Here is a 20,672-nt window from a genome sequence, read left to right on the forward strand (position 1 = left end):
CTTTATAATTCTAGTTCCCTCAGCAAAAGTTTCGTCCTGTGTCTTGGCCAACCTCCAATCAACCCAAGGCTGTCTCGTTGCCCTCCACTGAGACTCTGCATCGGTGGAACACTAAAGTGCTTTCAGCTACTCTAGTGTATGTTAGAGTTGTATTTAATCTGTCCTCTAAAGTGAAGACTCTTTCCCTTTTCACTGTACGCATACACACTACTGCCCCCCCCCCCCCATTTTTCTCTTCCTAGTGTACTCTTAGGTTAATTCATTAAAACTACTTTCTCTTGGAAAAAGTTTACCTATGTACCTGCAGCCCATACTTCAATTGTTTTCCCTGTAGAAGTGGTGGTCCTTTTCACCACACTGTTCTAGATTAGTAGCATAAGATTTGTAGTTATTAGGAAGATACTGCACTACACTGACCTAGAATTGACTTAGCTTAGTTTTTCTGTTTTCTTTTTAGCAGCTGGCCTAGTCCAGTTTTTCTGACTCACAACCTTGTATTACTTTGTGTCTACCCCCCCTCGCCCACCTTGAACCTGCACATATCCCCTCCACTCCTGCTTAATCACAGCGGTATCAAAAAACCTGATGTAGAAAAGCACCATCTTTTGACTTAGTTTTTCTGCCTTGCTTCATAGGAATCCCCAGTACTGTGCTTGCATGTAAGTACTACCTGGTATTGTTTTTATTTGTTATTCTTATTGCTATTTTTGTAAACTTCATCCTAAGGGGATCCTGCAGTGCTTCTGTAACCACTCTGCCTCCCCAAGGACTAACTTTAAACGTGTATGTACCCTATTGCAACATAAAAATATACCCTATACCTACCACTGTTGTATATTAACCCTGTGTGTATTCGCTAGCAGTTTACCATGGATTTTATCTCCCTTTACTCTCCTAGGCTCTTTCCTCTTCCTCTGAGTGCTCATAGCTTACCACTGTACCTACTCAGTTAGGCCAACAGGTGGCATTGTTCAACCACTACCTATCTTTTAATACAAGCCAAAAGTACTGTAACTGTTCTATTAATTTACTACTGCCCTGTTTTAGCCATATTAATACCTACTATATTCTATTAAACTGCTACTGCCCTGTTTTCAGCTCCTATTCCATGTCAACCCTCTGCATCCTTCTAATTTCAAGCACACAGTGCCTTATGCCAGTGCCTCCTTACCTCTGAGCTACTTCTCAGCTTCACTGATAAGTTTTTGCTTGCTTTTTTCCTTCCCCTTGGCTCTACCCACTCCGTTCACCCTGTGGGCTCACTCCGCTCCCCTATTCTGCCCCCAATTCCAACCCACCCTCACTGCTCCAACTTTTATTTCAACCACTCCCCACCCACTCAAGACAACCATCCAGTCAAAGCCTTCCCCTCTTTACCCCTCCTCCTTTCACCTACAGTCAGCCATCCAATCAAAGCCTTCCCCTCTTTACCTCTCCTCCCTTCACCCACAGTATTTAAATACATCAGTAATTAAATACATCATTCTTTCACTACCCCCCTCACCCCACTGCTCTTCTGTCCAACTACAAATCCTCTTCAGAAAGGCGAAAATTGGAAACACCAACCAAGAAAATAATCAGCTTTATTAACGCTACCAAATGCCACACGTTTTCATCTATCCACGTAGACTTCTTCAGACATCAAAAACACTACACCAAAAAGTCATCCCTTTTTATAGATGTGTCATTGTAGTGCTCCAATCCAACTCATCCCCCAATCAATTAATTAAGTTAATTAATAAACTCATTACCATAAGATTTGTTTGGTTAAAATCCCATTAAAATGCAAACTTTATAAAACCCCTTAAGTTTGTACAAAAAATTAACTGTATAAAATACAGTAAACATAGAACAATTCAATTTGTTACATATAAAAGTATTTGTACATAGTTAAAACACATGTTAAACTCATTAAAACCAAAATATTAGCACCATCTACTGGCCAAGGAGGTGAAAAACATTTTTAAACAAGTAAAAACAATCAGAAAATATACTTTCAAGTCATGACTTATGTAAAATCCTACCAATATAACAGCTGTGTAAAATAACAATATAGTAACTAATGGTCAAAAATAAAAGTAACCAGACGACAATGTCTTGTGGTGTCAGAGCTTAGCAGGTCTGAGTTTCAGTAATGGGGCTATATTAATATTTTCATTGAACTCTGGCTCCCTAGCTGCATCTAGGGTTACCTTCCAGTAAAGTTCCCTATATTCCAACAGGTTCTCCCAGGGCCCACCCCTATTGTCCACTTGAACATCTTCAAGAATGAAAAAGCTAAACTTTGCTTGTTTGCAAATCTGTGTGCGCTTGGGCAGAGCGTTTTTCTCATTCTTGTTCCTAATCTCGTAAATATATTTGTAAATACGTCTTCTAATCTTATGCTCCATCTTCACAACATAAAATGCACCACAGAAAAAAACAGCTGGCCAAGTAAACCACTCTTTCGCTTTTACAGTTAAAGTAGGACAAACCACAAATCTTCCTATCTCTAATAACAATGCAGACACTGTCACAATGTGCTATATATATCAGCTTCACTGATAACTTTTTGCTTGCTTTCTTCCTTCTCCTTGTCTCTACCCGCACCGATCGCCCTGTGGGCTCACTCCGCACCCCTACCCTGCCCCAAATTCCAACCCACCCCCACTACTCCAACATTTATTTCAGCCACTCCCCACCCACTCAAGACAACCATCCAGGCAAAGCCTTCCCCTCTTTACCCCTCCTCCTTTCACCTACAGTCAGCCATCCAATCAAAGCCTTTCCCTCTTTACCTCTCCTCCCTTCACCCACAGTAATTAAATACATCACTAATTAAATACATCACTCTTTCACTACCCCCCTCACCCCACAGCTCTTCTGTCCAACTACAAATCCTCCCATATTAAGCTACTTTTTTCTAACCATGTTTCCTTACTGTTCCTAACACTCTGAACCCCCATCTCCCTCCTACTATTCCTAACAACTTTATACCATGCCACCTCCTATGCCTCTAATCAGCTTCCACTCTCTACTCCTTACCATACTCCCACACAAAACCATCTCCTCCCTCACACAAATAATAATTTTTTCCATCTCCTCCTCTCTGTTTCAGCTCAACCCTCTGCACCTTTTTAATCCTAAAATTATTTCCACTACTGCTAAGACACTTACTCTTAAACAAATACTAGACCATACAGAATACCCTAAATTCAAACCAAAACACGCTAAAATAACTTCCTTCAATAACCTCGTCTTAGCTGGAGACATTCACCCCAACCCTGGACCTAACCCACCCACAAATAACAATTACCCTCCCCCCTTCCTCTAACCTTTCATCCCCCTACAATACTCTTACATTTTTCACACTCAATGCCCAGAGTCTCAACAACAAAGCACATCAGTTTCAAGCATGGCTAAGTCATAACCAACCTGACATTGTAGCCATCTCTGAAACTTGGCTCATACCCCACATCTCTGACTCTGAAATCCTACCCTCTGGATTTTACACTCTTAGATGTGACTGCCCAAAGAAAAAAGGCAGAGGCATTGCATTAATCTATTCCAATCTACTTACCTTATTTCCCCTACCAAATCCCATTCCTAAATTCGCCAATGCAGAACTAACAGTCGGTGTATTAAAAATGAATAATCACAAAAGCCTCTGCATCATCGTCCTTTATATCCCACCTGGAAATAATGTCTCAACCCTTGAAGACATACTCCAATGGGCCTCAGCTGAAATTAACCTTGAAACTTACATACTAGTCGATGTAAACATTGACTGAAATAAAATCAACAGTCCCATACCCTCCCTGTCCATTAATCTCTTTAACTTTACTCAAGCAACCCACTCCATCACCAGACCCAATAAAACAAATCCCCCAGGATCCACTCGACTGGATCTTAGTCACCTATCCAAATAAAATTACCAACTCTGGCACCATCCCTAACTCTATTAGTGACCACCTCCCAGCTTTCATTTACCGTGCAACCACTCCCCCCATCCACACCAACATCAATATATTCAGACCCGAAACCTTAGTAAATTTGACCCCGAAACCTTCTTTAGCTATCTTAAACAAATGAATTGGAGCATTCTAAAAACCCTTCCACTCGATAAAGCCATAGACCACTTTAATTCTACTTTCTTAGATGCTCTAAATTCCCTAGATCCACCAAGGAAAAAAAGAATAAAAACTATAACTGCCCATTGGCTCCCTGCTCCACCAGGGAAAAAAACAATAAAAACTATAACTGCCCCTTGGCTAACAAAAGAAACAAAGCAAATTATGCATCAAAGAGACAAATCCTGGAAGCTTTACCAAAAAAAATTCTTCTTCTTTCGGCACAGTGGATCACCTGTCTGCTCATGATTGGCAGTAAAGTTTTACGGTGTCGATTTGCCAGCCTGGCGCCCAACCTTCCACAGAAGGCATACACATGCAAGCACTCACACCTAGGGCCATTTTAGAGTGTCCAATCCACCTACAGCATGTCTTTGGGATGTGGGAGGAAACGGAGCACCCGGAAGAAACCCATGAGGACATGCAGACTCTGCACAGAAGTCACCCCAACCAAGGATCAAACCGGAGAACCTCTTGCTGTGAGGTGACAATGCTAACCACTGCACCACCGCAGCCACCCTGAAGCTTTACCAAAAGAATAAACTTTCCAAAACCCTGCTCCAATATACACAGCTCCATAACTTTGCAAAAAAACAAATCTTCAAAGGCAAAAAAAATCCTACTACACTAAGCTCCAGTCCCACCATCCTCAAAATCCTAGGCTTTTTTATAACTCCATAAACTCAATCCTCAACCCAGGCTCCAAAAATAACCCCTGTCCGGACCCAAGTAAATCTGACCTCGAATTAGCCTCACTATTCAACTCTTTCTTTATAGAGTCAATATCCAACCTAATGAAAGCTTTTCCCAACAACGACCCATCTCTCCTACATTTCACCTCATCTCAGTCCCCAAATAATTTCCCCCCAATGTCTTTGCTTAAACCTGTCTCCACTAACTACATAAAAAGATTTCTATTCAAACTTAAACCCTGCTCCAATGCACCTGACAACATCCCCTCTTCCTTTCTCAAGTCTGATGTCGATGGTACAGTTCTCCCAATTAGTATCCTAATTAATAGATCCATAAAGGAATCATATGTCCGTAAACTCTGGCGTTCCACCTTTATTCTTCTTCTCCACAAGGGAGGCAAAAACACTAACATTTCAAACATCCTCCCTATAGCTTTTCTCTCTCCATTCTCCAAAATCCTAGAAAAATGCATTCACCTCCAACTTATGCCTTTTCTGACTAAAAAACAACTTCTTAACCCTACCCAACATGGCTTCCAACCAGGACATAGCACCATAACAGCTTTGCTCTCATTCTTAGAAACTGTCAATCAAACCCAAGATTCTGGGAACTTAGTATCCACAGTTCTCCTTGTTGTTGTTGTTGTTGTTGTGTCTTTCGGCTTTTCCCGGTTAGGGGTCACCACAGTGGAACTCCAGTCCTCTAATGATTGGCGGTAGATTTTTATGTGCCGAGTTGCCAGCCCTGATGCACAACCTTCAACAAAGTATGCCCATTCATGCATGTCTCCAGACAGAAGACGCTCTAGCTGAGAATCGAACGGGACAAGGTCTTACTGTCAGGTGACAGCGCTACCGCAGCACCACCACCGCAGTCTGTATCCACAGTTCTCCTAGATCTCTCTAAAGCATTCAATAGAGTTTCCTATAAGCACCTTCTAAGTCATCTCTCAAACCTAAATCTCTCCCAAAACACTCTTTCCTGGTTCTCAAGCTATCTGTCAGATAGATCTCAGGCTGTGAAATGGAAAAAGGCACCTCACCTTTCTTACCCATCCCTACCAGAGTACCACACTGGTCCATCCTCGGACCAGTGCTGTTTAATATCTTTATCAATAACTTTCCCTCTGCTATTCCTAATGCCAAAGTCATCCAATATGCAGATGACTCTGCACTTGTCTGCTCTGCCTCTAACCTCCCTGAACTCCTATCTAAAACTCAGACTGCCTTCTCAACTACTGAGATCTGGATGTGTCAAAATCACCTTTCTGTCAATGCTAACAAATCTAAAATACTACTATTCACACCCTCAAAATCATTCTCTTTTGATAAAAATTCCTTCCAAGTCCTTAGCCAAAGCAACTCTCTGATCGAAGTTGTTCCCTTTGCCAAACTACTTGGTGTAACTATAGACAAACACCTCAAGTTTGACATCCATATTCAGCAAAATATAAAGAAAACCCACCAAAAACTAGGTATGCTATACAGGAACAACCACTTCCTCTCTACTTCTACCAGGCATACTCTGGCCTCCTCTTACCTCCTTCCCTCCCTTCTGTATGATGCCCTGCTACTAACTAACCTATCTTCTTCCATCACTTCCAAACTTGAAAGCTGTTATAACAAAATTTCTAAATTTGCCACCAAAGCCAAACATTCCACTCATCACTGTTACCCTTCAATCCCTCAACTGGTTAGAATTTACAGATTACCTGGACTTCCTCCAGCTCACTACAGCACATAGAGTAATATTTAATCCAACCAAATGCTCCACTCTAACTAACATCCGTCCCCCATGCACCCCAAATAGAGCTCTCAGATCTGAATACCAAAACTTAATTACACTCCACAAACCTAAACGTCCTGCTGGACAACTTCTCCTCTCCTTCACATTAGGTAAGAAATGGAACTCTGTCCCTTCCACGCTGAAGACAATGTCAAACACAAACAACTTCAAAACTCAGCTTTGCACCTACCTCTCCTCCAAATGGAAATGTAACTGCATTCTCCCTACCTAGAACTCTTTAACAAAAGCCCCTGGGAGGGTATTCTCCTGAGTTCCTAAGTACCTTATAGCTGGCTATAACCTTCTATAGCTAATTCCCATACGATCTCTCACACTCTGTAAATATTGTAAATAGCTTTTGACTTTTGACTTTAACTGCGTGAATTTGTTAAAATGTATCTGCACAATTATTTTTCCACTATGGGCAATATTGCTCATGCTTTGTATTATTTGATATGTATTTGTACTTGTACTTTTATTTTTATTGGACTGCTGTCTTTACTGTAATCGGTTTCATGGAGCTTTTCTCCTTGGGCCTCCACTGAAAACGGGCTCTCTGGGCCCAGTGGATTTCCCCGGTAATCAAACTGGAAATAAATAAATAATAAATAAATAAATATGCATATACATATACATACACACATGCGCGCACACACACACACACACACACACACACACACACACACACACGCACACGCACACGCACACACACACATTCCTGTTATTGTACTTAAACATACGAATGTGCGTGTGTGCATATGTAGTTATAAGCCATAAAATGGGGCGGGAGAGTGTTTCAGAGGAATTAGCAGTTAAGATGCTGATACTAATGTGGCAGTTGGCCAAGCATGGCTAGAAGCTACTAAAAGTGACGGAGCAGAGGAGGAGGAAGAAGATGGTTAACTAACTGCACTGTGTTTCACTTGTAGACTGCAAACCACCCAATCAGAAATGCTGCTGGATATTCCACTCCTTCATAGGAGTGGCTGTTTTTGTTGCTTGCTTCAGCAGATTCCCTGGTGTAGACATATACGTGCTACAACCGCTAGGTAGTCTGTTCACACCTCATTTTTTACTCATTACCCTCTTGCTGCCCCTATCCATTCATGTTGTTTCATCTGCCATGTGACTGGGTAGTGGGATAGGTAAACCAAGTCTGATTTTATACACCAGTTTGCCATTTAGGTGGAACTTAGGTATTGTGCATGCAGACCTGTGGAGCGTGGGGTTGACATATCTTCTGTGCTCTGTACATGATGCCATGGAATATGCCAGACACATTCACCCATAAATAAAGGAGCTGGCAAGTGAAAAAGCCAAGATGTAGAGAGAGCTGTTGGGGAGATTCCAGATCTTTACGAAAGTGTTCCCCTTCTCTTAAAAATCTTATTTCCTGTAGGTTTTCTGTTTTTACCAGCTGGACTTCTGGTGGCACTGAGCTATTCTAGTTTGATATAAATATTCACTAGTTGACATAGCCCTGAAGATTTGAAGTTGCACTTAGTGTCTATGCAGCAGTGTTACACTGGTGTCACCCAATTTTATGTCCTTAAGTTCTGCATGTTGGGGGTCTAGTTTAGTAGTGTTTATACTGGTTGTTGTATTTGTTTTCCTATTTTAGTTTTTGTACTTTTATGTATATTTTTTTCTTTTCTTACAGAATCAAAGAAAAAGGAGGCTGTCATTAAAATGCTGATTAAAAAGGGATACGACTCTGACCCTGTTAAAGCCTGGAAAAAAGCCCATGCAAAAGTAATGTTTTTACAGTTGTCACTATATACTGAACCAGAATTTGTGTAGTTTTCTCCTTCTATGGATTATTATTTCTCCATATTCAATTATCCATTTTTTTTTGTGCAGGAGTTGTTTAGAATGTTCATGATTTTAAAAGCTGCATCAGTTGGCACATCTGTTTATTTCTGGCAATCTGGCAGCCAGTAATGTTGCCTTCTGTAAAGACCCCTTTCAAGCATTAAATATGGGAAAGAGTGTTAAGGCAACAGGTTGAGCTTTTCCTTCTTGCTGATGGAGGTAGCAAAATACTGACATTTCTTGTTTTTCCTATGATAGAATAACCATGTTGATGTTTCTATCTTGTGTCTATGGCCAGAATTTGGCAAAGCAAGGTAGTCACTTTTAGTATTCTACTTTTTGTTTGGACTACACGCCCATATCGTCATTTTTCAGAGTTAGAGGTGTATAGTTAAAGTTTTTTGTTATTGCCATTTAAAGGTAGCAATGGGCAAAAAGAAAGTGTTTATGGTGTTTGTGGGGGGTTGCCCCTCCACACATTTTGAATGGACCGTTTTGATAAAATTATCTGTTCATGAAATGGGAATTGACTAAACGTCCAAATATTATAGTCACTTAGTTATTTTTATTGCTTGAACTAAAGGATCTTCTCACTTAGCTCTGTCAGCTTAGTCACTTCCTAGATCTTGTTAACTGTAAGCATCAAGAACCACAATTTTTGTGATTTTTTTTTTTCAGGAGGAATTGGGTGAGGAGGAGAACAAGAATGCTAAAAATGACACTAGTGCGTCAGAATCTGATTTTAACTACCTCATGAACATGTCACTCTGGAGTCTGACCAAGGAACGTATAGATGAATTGCTCAAGCAGCGAGATGCCAAGGTAAGACATAGATATATAAGATGATGTGTGTTTGAGTCTGGTTTGGAACAACAGATTCCTGACATTATGTAGATATTATATAGAACATGAATAAGTTTGAGACTGGCAAAGTATGGTTTACTTATTTGTGATGGTATTGTGTGTCATGATTAGCCAAAACCCTGTATTACGTAAAATGTACTTTGACCATTTTTTTAAATATAATGGGAAAGTAGTAAAGATGCCATTTGGTATTGATAACTGCATGGAAGTGTAGCCGATTGTCTTTGAGTGATGTTTTTTCATTTATTATGTGTGGTGTACCTTCTGTAATTCATGGGTCCATAACCATAATTCTTGGAGTGAGAAGCCCGTAGTTCTGTATGTGGAGGAGTGCAACCTGAGCCCAAGGCTGTGAAAACCCATAGCTGTGTATGTGGCGGAGTGTAGCCTGATCCCAAGGCGGTGGTCACAGTGCGGTTGTGGGTGTGGCTTTAGTGATTTCGCAGTATGTTTAGAAACTTGTTGTTTTAGTTGGGGTTTCATGTAGATTTGCACTGCTTTTCACAGTGTGGGAGCATGGAGCACAGAGCCTCATACCTGGAAGAGGAGAAGACTAGACGACATAAGTGAACAGAGCATGTGATGAAACTATACACACTGTCCACATGTCTAACAAGGGAGACAAAATGACTAGTGTAACAATAGTGATTTAAACAAAATGAGGGTGAGCCGACAATAACAATAACATTCTTTGTAGCAGCACAGTATAATGACAGGTAAAAAAACATTTATACAAGTTTAAGGAGACTTTCTACAGGGGTCTGCTGCAGTAGTATCAGCTGTGTTAATCTATATGAATGTCCTTGACTTGTCCAGTGGAAAATTCCCTTTCACAACTGCACAAGACTGACAGTATCTCCAGTCCTCATGAGAGGTATACACCAGATGAGAAGAACATGAGGTTTGCCAAAATGTTTTGCTGAGAAGCTGCAAACTTATTTCTGTCTATTGACGGGTATTAGACATTATCTGAAGGTGGTTATATTTTTATCGCTTTGTCCGTCACAGGTTATTAGAAGTACAGTACATCTCTGCTCTTTGAAAGCATCTGTATAAAGTGCTCCTTGCCTTATCCTGCTCCTGATTAATAACATATTGGGAATCTGAGTGTAATTAAAGGGGTAGATATACAAAGTGGCTCAGGGTATATTGTAATTTTAGTTCTTAATAGTTGACAGGTCTGTGTTTCTACATAATTAATAAATAGCAACTGGACTTTTGCACCTGTTCAGTGTTTGACTTTTGTTGCTCTGCTTTGAAAGGAATTGCATCTGGTGACAGTAACGATGGAAAAGTTTTTTTTAAAGGAGGTGCTGTGAAGTACCATATGGTTTTAGATGTTATCCAAAGTATTATAGCCATTAAGAACTAAAATTGCAATGTACACTGAGCTACTGTTTACATCTGCCTTATTAATTACTAGATAGTCCTAGAGACAGCAGATCAGATCCTCCAAGGTATCTATCAAGCCAAAGACAGGAGGTCATCTTCTCCAGGGTACCTGTCAAGGTAGTGACTAGCCCATCCAGTGTACCTATGAAGCACACACAAAAGTAAGAAGTGGGAAGAAAGCAAACGCAACAGTCATTGCATCAGTTGATGGAAGAATTTTTATACTGTATTGTCCAGACTGGCTGAATTTTAGGCCCCACACAGCAGTGTGGTACAGCTGCATGTGTGGACAGCTACCTGCAAGTATTCATTGGTACAGCTTCAAATGACGAGCTGGTATTCACTAGTACAACTTCACGTGATTGGAAGCTATCTGTAGATATTCACTGGTACAGCTCTGTGTGATTAGAAGCTCTCTGTAGATATTCACTGGTACAGCATCACATGATGGGCAGCTACGTACAAATATTCACTGCTACAGCTTCACGTGATTGGAAGCTATCTGTACATATTCACTGTTGTAGCTTCACATGATTATCAGCTCCCTGCAGATATTCACTGCTACAGCTTCACGTGATTGGAAGCTATCTGTAGATATTCACTGTTGTAGCTTCACATGATTATCAGCTCCCTGCAGATATTCACTGCTACAGCTTCACGTGATTGGAAGCTATCTGTACATATTCACTGTTGTAGCTTCACATGATTATCAGCTCCCTGCAGATATTCACTGCTACAGCTTCACGTGATTGGAAGCTATCTGTAGATATTCAATGGTACAGCATCAAATGTTGGGCAGCTACTTGCAGATATTCACTGCTACAGTGTCACATGATGGCACCTACCTGCAGATATTCACTGGTGCAGCTTCACGTGATTGGAAGTTACCTGCAGATATTCACCTCTGCAGCTTCACGTGATGAGCATATACCTGGAAATATTCACTGGTACTCATCTTGTCCTTTCCCTGGAGTGATGGAGGCAATCCTAAAATTACATTTTCTCAGTGCATAGCAAAGCGATCCTGCACCATGTACAGGACACCAGAACTCAGTTGGGTAGGGGGTTGAGAGGCACTAGTGCCATTAGATCCTACTGCTGTACCTTCCTGGACTTCCCAAAGCATAATTTTCTCCAAACCACCAAACAGCAAGATGGATACATCTGACGTGACTTACTTAAGGGTCCACAGTATCATTTAAAAGGAGGAAAGCAAGTGCAGCTAACTGCATTACCTCCAACAAATAGTCTCAATATATTTATACTTTAACTGGAGGCCATAGCATTGCAGCTGACAACAAATGATTTAGGCAAATTCGATGAGATACTGTGAAGAACACTGTTGAAAAACATGCATCTTTTAGCATTAAAGGATGCCTGTTTGAAATCTTAGCACTATATGTGGAGTCTTCTGTTTCAGTCCTTCTTCCTCTAACATGGCAAGAAGTGATTGCCGGACAACCTTATTTTTTATTTATTGATTTTATTTAGTTAGTTTGTTTACTGGAATAGTACACTGATCATACAGACCATTTGCAGGCGCAGCCTGGATAAAATGATAAGGCTTTCACTGGAACTATTATAAGTGCTAGAAATATATATTGACTGCCCAAAGTTGCACCCAGACAACTGTGTATAGTGTATACTATATAACACCTTGCATGTGGCTTTCCAGGTAGGAAATGTGTGTTGTTTATTTGCAGAAGCAGCATTGTAAGGTGGGCATGTCCTGGACTGGTAAGTTGAGGCCTGTTATTAGCATAATAGTTTAACAAATTAAAAATAAATACATAAGTAAATAAATAAATGTCCTTGCAATATGTCTAGACAATGATCTTGTTTGAATCCTGGGATGATACAGCCTTGGTTTTAACTTGGGATACCATCTTTGCCTCCTTTGAACCCCTCTGTGTGAGAAATAGTGATGTGCCATCCTCTTTTTCAGCTTATCTCCCTCTGTCGTTGTTGTTGTTAGAGTGATGGTGTGTCCCTTACATTTCACTGATTTTTTTTCAGGTGGCAGTACCAATAACCTTTCTTATTCAAGGCGATACATGTAGCCATTGATCACCACCATGGCTTAGTCCCCTTGGCTTTGCATTGTAAACTACACTTGCCTAATAACACCAGGCGCAAGATCACAATAACCACTTCTTGTCTTCTTCCTTTACAATTCACGCATCCACCATTATAGTTTATCTTCCTACACCTGTGCAGGTAAATCTCTATAGGCCCTCCTTTATGAAGGTAGCCAACTATACATGGTTTACTGCAGCTTTCTGGTCTTGTTCCGTTGAGTGATAGTACTTTCCTATGTTTTGATTTGCTGTAGTGCATGACTGTTTTGCATCCTCTATCCTTTTACTTTACCTTACTTTCAAGTTCTATAGAAATGCTCAGACTAACATCTTACTGCCCTCCTGTTGCAGTCAAGAGACACAAAGCTGAATCCTTTTCTCCTATTCTATTCGCACTTTTCACTATTTTCCTACACTTTACATGTTTCAGCTCAAAATCTGTTGCTATTGCTTTACTTACTGCAGAAATGTTATCAACAAAATGGATTTGTTTAACTTATAGATTGCTACCCAGAATTTTGATTGAAGGAAGGGAGTATTGTCTTTTATTACATTACTAAGGTAATACGTGCCTTTTATGATAAACCAAGTTCTAAAATTGCTGGTGGTACTTTGCAACTTACAAAGTTTGGTCTTAAAGTATCCAGCATCACTGAATCTGTCCTTGTTGATAGCATAGGACTTAACTGATTAGCTGTGTTAATAACAGTTGGTGACAACTCTAAAATGTACATAGCATCATTCTGTAAGCCCCCACCATTTTGTGTGACAGTGCAAGTTCTAATTTGATAATCTCTCTACCTGACCTCAAGAAAAGGTTTATCTTCATTGAGGACATAAATGCCACATGGATTGGCTGTTTTCGTACTATGCATTCCATCTTGTATCACTTCTTCACTAGACTAGTAATACTCCTCACCCATTTAAATCCCCCTTTCTAGACAGGATGTTCTTTTAGATCCTTTGCTGATAAGCATTCCTGAATAAATCCAGACTATTACCACTTGTCAAACTCCGTGGTGAGTAACATTGTGACAATGTGGGAGGGGGCAATGCAAAGGAAACGGCTGTCAGGTTATCCCAGCTTGTTACTTGGTCCTATTGAAAATCAGCTGATATGAAAAATATTTAGGTGTCTGCACTTGTACAATAACTACCAACTACTTTGTTAGCACCTGAAATAAGTACATCAGTATCCACAAGATATCATGTTTTTTTCCAAGTATTTTGGTACTTGGAGTTACTAGCTTTGTAAACAATGCTAGCCTTATAAATGAGATGATGCTGAATGAAATATCAAAGATATTTTACCTTGTCCATTTGAATGTTTTCATCATTTGATTTCAGCTTGGTAACATTTAATTTTTGTTTAGGTTGATGAACTGATGGTTTTGATGAGGAAAAGTCCCACTGATCTTTGGAAGGAGGATCTTGATGTTCTTCTTTATGAACTGGATGTAAGTTTGCTATAACAAGTACTTTTTAATATGGAAGTCTTAAGAAGATATAATTCACTTATGCTATGTTTTGATGCATTCTCATTTGTGCAACCAGTTCTGCTTGTTGACTGCTACAACCCTCTTTGGGCTTCCCTCTGCAGAGCAATGTTCTGTGGAACTGCCCTGTCTAATGAGGGTAATCTAAAGACTTTTAATTAAGCAGTAGGTTCTGTCTCTTTTTTTCATAATCATCATGTGATTACCATAAGATGATAATAAATAAGGACCCATCATAAAGCCATCTTAAGATTTACTTCATGGTTGGCCACTGTAACAGTAAATCCTAACTTTTAGGTTTACTCAGCAGTAAAGCTGAATTGTTCCAGCCTTTTTGACTTAGTTGTTTTGCTCTCTGTGAAGGTCATTGTTGGCTTCATGTAGGAACAGGTAGTATGTGCTTGTTGTACACAAATAGCCCTTAAGAACTTTCACGCTCAATGTCATTCTTATTAGTGCTCACCTCTTAATACCATTACATATGAGAACTATTTAAAATTTAATAAAACTTGCAACTTGTCTTATGAGTAACACCCGAATCCTAGAGTGACCCCTGTGGATAATTATAGCTTCCTGCGGAGTTGTCACAGCTAGGTTGCATGGTCTTTCTTTGATATCACATACTCATTCACTCACACCTATGGGTAATTTAGAGCCACTGATCCACCTTACTGCATGCCTTTGGAATGTTACTAAAACTTTATTTTCATATGCAATTGAGAGAAACTTACATAAATTGCAAAAGATCTGTGAGAAAATGGAGGATAATAGCAAAGCTGCCACTGAGACTACAGTGAAAATAGAGGAACAGGGAGAAAATCCATTAAAGAGATGGTTGAAAAGAAGGCAATATCAAAGAAACATAAAAACTAAGCACTCACTTGATCTCTCTGGAGGATGTGGCTACATCTTTGATAGCATGCTCATCTAGAACATAAAATCCATTCATTTATGTGGATAAGGAGTCAGTGTCCATCTAGCCTTTTTACAATATTAAACATACCACTTTGATGTTGGTTCCATTAATGGAGCTGCGTAAAATTGTTCTCTAGGTGTAAAAGTTCTCAAGACTGTGGCAAGGGCGTGTACCTTAGATTGATGCAGTGTCAGTATCACCAAGATCATTCTCTTCAGCGTCTCACTCAGTTCTGTCATTTCCCAACCATATGACTACAAGCTGTGTAACCTATATAATGTAGGAGACAGCATGTTCTGGCACTGAAGTTGGATCTTTGGAGGTCCTCTGTTGTTACAAATTATGTAAGACCTTTGGACGCTCTACTGCAGTAGGGGAAGGTAAAAGAAAATGTCTCCTTCCCCTTTGTCTTCTGACAAAGATGAAGATTTCTGTCTGGAAGAGACCTCCCCCCTCCCTGAAGAACAAGACATGAACCACAGTGACATGTCTTATCTCCTTATTCTTCCCCCAAACACATTGCATTTGTGAAAACAGTTAATTATCTGGGATATTCATGGATGACCTGCAAGTGGCCCTTCATCTTCAAAACGCAGATATTGTGAGATAAGAATTCAACAGTCCAAGTGGTTTGCTCCTCCTTTTATATCTTTGAAGACTTCTCTCACTTAGATACTCAGCACCCAGACATACAGGCTCCAGTTTCTAAAAAGTAAGACAAACTTTACATGCTTCCAGCACATAGATGAGATTTATACCACAACCTTATGGTTGACAGGCCTTTGACAGGGAATGAAAAGTCATTTTACAGACATAGAAAAAAGAGGTATTCACATTTGCTAACTTTTCTATTGGAGTCTATTAAATACTTGTGCTACACGGTGATTTATCAGTGTTATATTTTTAGCAGTTACAAGATGGTATCCAGACTTTTTCTGATTGTAATGTAAAAGGGAAAACTGAGAAGCTTACTGCTGCATCAGGTAAAATGTAGGTGCTGACTGTGCAATATGAAGCACTGGTCCAGGGCTTCAGCAACTAGAATGACATTAAGGAAGTTCATAGCTCAAAAGAAAGTCTAACCAGATGGTGTTAAGGCTCACTTTCTGAATGTTACAATAAGCAGTTACCAATAGTTATTTGGTAAGCCAGCTGATGACATAGTAGTAGATCTAGCTAGAAAAATAAAAACAATGACTTTAGTGAAATAGCTATTCAGTGGGCATAATCCTCAGTATTTGAAAATTTTCAGTGCAATTTAGAGACCATTTTTTTACAAAATAGAAAACATATAAACAGAAGCAAACTTCTAGACTATGTCCTGCTTTCTTCTCTTGTTTGCTTTCAAAGAAAGTCACAGTGGTAGCAAATTAGTTCTTAGGAGTGTATGTCAAATGGTGGAACACACTAGCATTTAGATGCAAAGCAATCAAACCCTAGTGATCAAAACAAAACTCCCCATGTCAAAGAATATGTAACATTAAAAGAAAACACCTTTGCAAAATAGAACTAAATCATTTCTTATACTGATAGGCCAATCAGAACTCCACCACTACATTCAGACATGCTTTATCTGAATAGAGGTAGTATTACAGAAAGTGTTTTCCTAAGGTAAGGTGTAGGGTTAGGGTTAGAGGCAGGGTTAGGGTTAGCAAGTATTAATAAGGATGAGCAGGGGAGCTTAAATTATCCTTACAAACCGTCAGACTAATCTTGTGACTTCTGAAGCAACTATCTATGTATGTCCACAGCATATCAGCCAGAAATTGTAGTTCCTTATCAGACTTTATGAGTAGTGGTTTCTTGAATTTGTAAGGCTCTGGGAGAGGTAAAGGTAGTGTAGCCTTAAATAGTGCAAAATTAAAAAAAAACAATATTGAGAAAAGTAGCGGAATCCAAATGTTCTTTAAATGATAGAAAGGCATGATCTGAAATGATGATAAGAAAACTAAGCCCAGAGAGAGAGCTATGGCTGTCAGTTTATGAAAGAGAATTTAATTTGAAATCCACCAGGGTTCCAAATCCTATCCCAAATGTCAGTGGCCGTGTTGCTGAATAATCTCTTATATAGTGTGGATTTGTGTCCCCTGGGATCCCAGACCCAGTTTCTGCATTCCAAAGGGAGGATACTATTTTCTGCTAGGAGCCAAATAGGTTGTGGAAGAGATCTAGCTTGCAGTATTTGACTCAGAGGAGCTTCTATAGCATATAGTTGAAAATCAGGTAAAGCAAGATCATTGCCACATTAAAGTAGTTAATGCTTTCTTTTAAATCCTAAGTGAGTAACCAGCCCACCAGAGAGTATGTACTAGCCAAGCAATGAAACTGATAACTGCATAAAAACTTGGCTCAACCAGTTGAGAGACTCAAAAATGCAGGAACAGATTTTTTTCTTAAAAGTTAAGCGCTCTCATCCCGTATACTTAGGATTTGATCAGAACTAAACAACTCAGCATACACTGACATTAAATAGTGCAATCAATTAAAAAAAGAACCAATCACAGGAAATCCAGTTACATATTAAATTAATTAATGCAAAACCATTTTCAAAGCACCAATACCACATAAATTCATTAATATAAAAGTATATTAATAAAAGTATATTAATTTAAAAATGCATAAATATACACAAATGATGAAACATATGATAAAACACTATTTTATACCAAATCTGACTAAAAAGAACAATAACATTTAAAATGCTGCTGAATTTTTTCATAGTGGCTGGTTTTTAGTAACTATTAATGTTAGGGATTTGTTCTCCTGTATCCTGCATGATATTGGAATGGAGTGGTTTAGGATTTTTTTATGCAAACATGATAGTTTGACTATCATAATTATATTTGACTATATTTGAAGGCATACATTTATGCTTAAGCTAAGGTTTGTTTGTTAGCTTGTTGATTTTTTGGGGGGCAAGCACTATTTCTAAACTGCCTTGATTAAATGTGTGTCTGTTGCATTATTAGCATATTGAAGCAATTGAAAAACAAGAACAGTTGACTGGAGTGACTGAGAAAGCTGGCAAAAAGAAAATGGACACTTCACAGCTGAACGATACAATGCCATCTTCCAGTGGAAGGCGAATTATTCCAGTAGTGTCGACTGAAATGAAATATGAAGATAGTGAAATCCTAAATAAGAAGGTATTGTATTTATTATACGTTTCTAACAAGTGTGAAAGACTTAAATGTCAGTGATCTGTCCATAGTTTTATGTATGATGCTTTAATGGTTTGAGAGCTTGGCAAATACCAGAGGAGCAGTATATAATATACTGTACATTGATGACACGTGGATGATTGTTACATTCATATACACAAAGAATCTCAAGTATATCCACAATTAAGAATAAAAATGGAGTTCTGCTTGATGTAAACATGCAAATTATGCTCAGTGACTATGGAATAAGGATAGGAATGCATCAACCATCATAAACAGTCATTCCTAGTGTGTAGTTTTTCTCCGGGCATAATTTAAATATGGTGAGTTTTGACCCTTTAAAATGAATGTGATCCCCACTTATGATTCTGAATGCAGACATGTTGAGAATGTGGAGGAGTAGCTGTTTATAGTGCTTGCTTTATGATTGCAGCTGTTGCAGGCATTTGCACTAGGACCGCCTGGTATCCAGTACATACCTACATAAAGCATTACTGTATCTGAATCAAGCTTCCTTTAGTACAGTCATACTTTAGGGCACAGTTTTGTGATCCTTGGTCTTTGGGCTGCTGTCTAGATCTTTTCATCTTGGTAGATTTATTGCTAAGAACTCTGCCCCATTGTTGACCCATCAAGGTAGGGTCCCCTGATGTTGGATATGCCAGATATGTTCTGACCTATTAGTTTATCTGTGAGGGGAAACTACTTAATTCATCCCAGTCTCCCTCCTATCACCCCCTTACACTTTGATAGCCTTTCAGTACATACTTCGCTGCTGGAGTTTATTAATAATACATACACATACATTTGTTAACAGTGTGCCAGATCATCATTATTTCTTGATTTGCAAAAGGTGTGCTTGCTAGGTGCAGTGGTTAGGTAGTCTGGTGCAGTCACCACATGATGGCATGGCTGCCTATTAAAGTCTGAGACTCGCAGTTGTAAGTCCTAGAACATAGAACACTGAAGTGTGACTGCCACTGAAAACAACAAATATCAAAACTTGTAATGCTGTTTGAAGTGAATTTGCAGGAGTGTTTGCACTTCCCTGATATGGGGGACTACACCCTTTTTCAAAAGATGACTATATCTCATAGTAAGGGGAATATCTGAGGGACAACAGTCATAATCTTAGTTTACATATAACTACATTCGCATTTTAGTGATTAGTGTTCTTAGACATACAGTCATGAGTCTCATGGATTTAGACAGCTCCCAATATCATGGCTTGATCATATGTTTGAGGATTGGGCATGTGTACCCTAAAGGCCAAGAGCTTCTGAAAAACAAGTACAGAACTGTGTTTGGTAGAGAGAATATACCAAGCCATTAACCCTTCAAGGAAAGATCCCTTTGTCGATCAGCTGATGCAGTAAAACTTCACCTGTTTTTGTGGAGAGCCATTGCTCATTAGAACGGCATTTAAGTATTACTTTTTTCATATTGCTTCATTTAGGAAGACAAAACAGATTTTCTTCTCCAGAGGAAATCTAGGAGATTAAAAACATAAAGAGTTTAGTCCGTGCATTGTTAAACAACATGTGAGAGAAATGGTGCTCCTAGTCCTTGAGAAAACTTCCTTAGAAAGAGAATGTGCTTCTTCAGCTGCTATTATAGGAGAGTGTCAGTTCAAGACATTTCTACTGTTTGTGACTTGGACTGCTCATCATAGCTTTGTTAAACATTACAGTTTGCTCATTCAGTCCAAATGAATGATTTTTTCTTTAAAGCCACCTTTATTCCTCCCTTAAGTAAATAACTAAATGCCTGTTCTGCATAAGACTTGCCTATTGCTGATTAAGAACTCTGAGTAGATTAGTTAGCTGTAGTGCAACTTCTGCAACCCCATATATTTGAGAGTAGGTCATTCAGTAGGGCAGTATCCATCCTCCAGTCTACAAATTACTCCTCCTTGTCAGAATATTTTACTTCTAGATTTGAGGGGATTTTTTTTTTTTTGAAAGGGACATTATTCTCTCTCATTACCGTTTTGTTTTGCTGGAAATAACTAAGGAGTGATTGGCCCATCCTGTTGTTTATTGACTGTCCTCTGTTACTGAATATGATGTGGACATTGAAGAACAGAGCCAGACCCAAAGAGTTTGCTATAAAATCTTTGCTGGTGTCCTTTACTTGCAGGAGATAAGATCAGTAAGAAGGTGCCGTGCTGACTGATTAAGGCTCAGTGAGAGATCTCAGTAGACACTCATTCAGTTTCAGCAGGACATTTATCCCACAGAACTGCCCTCTTGCACTTAAAGTAGGACATTGGCTAAACAAGTTTTCTGTAGGTATAGTTTAATTCAAGGAAATTGATTTCAAAGAATTACCTGTGAAAAAAGGGGCATGCCATCCATTCCTTAGTT

At 39.2% G+C, this 20,672-nt stretch overlaps 1 protein-coding gene across 1 annotated transcript in view; it reads left to right on the forward strand.

The window, feature by feature from the left end:
• The window catches only part of LOC122808588 (DNA topoisomerase 2-beta-like), a 252,391-nt gene extending 234,046 nt beyond the window's left edge, over window positions 1-18,345 (forward strand). The window contains exons 26-29 of the mRNA XM_044079545.1: window positions 8,248-8,339; window positions 9,081-9,221; window positions 14,107-14,190; window positions 18,115-18,345. Coding sequence (XP_043935480.1) covers window positions 8,248-8,339; window positions 9,081-9,221; window positions 14,107-14,190; window positions 18,115-18,345 — 548 coding nt within the window. The remainder of the gene's footprint in view (window positions 1-8,247; window positions 8,340-9,080; window positions 9,222-14,106; window positions 14,191-18,114) is intronic.
• Window positions 18,346-20,672: the final 2,327 nt, after the last annotated feature.

This window comes from Protopterus annectens, chromosome 8.part0, assembly GCF_019279795.1.
Source record: "Protopterus annectens isolate FY-2018-M chromosome 8.part0, PAN1.0, whole genome shotgun sequence".
NCBI lineage: Eukaryota > Metazoa > Chordata > Ceratodontiformes > Protopteridae > Protopterus > Protopterus annectens.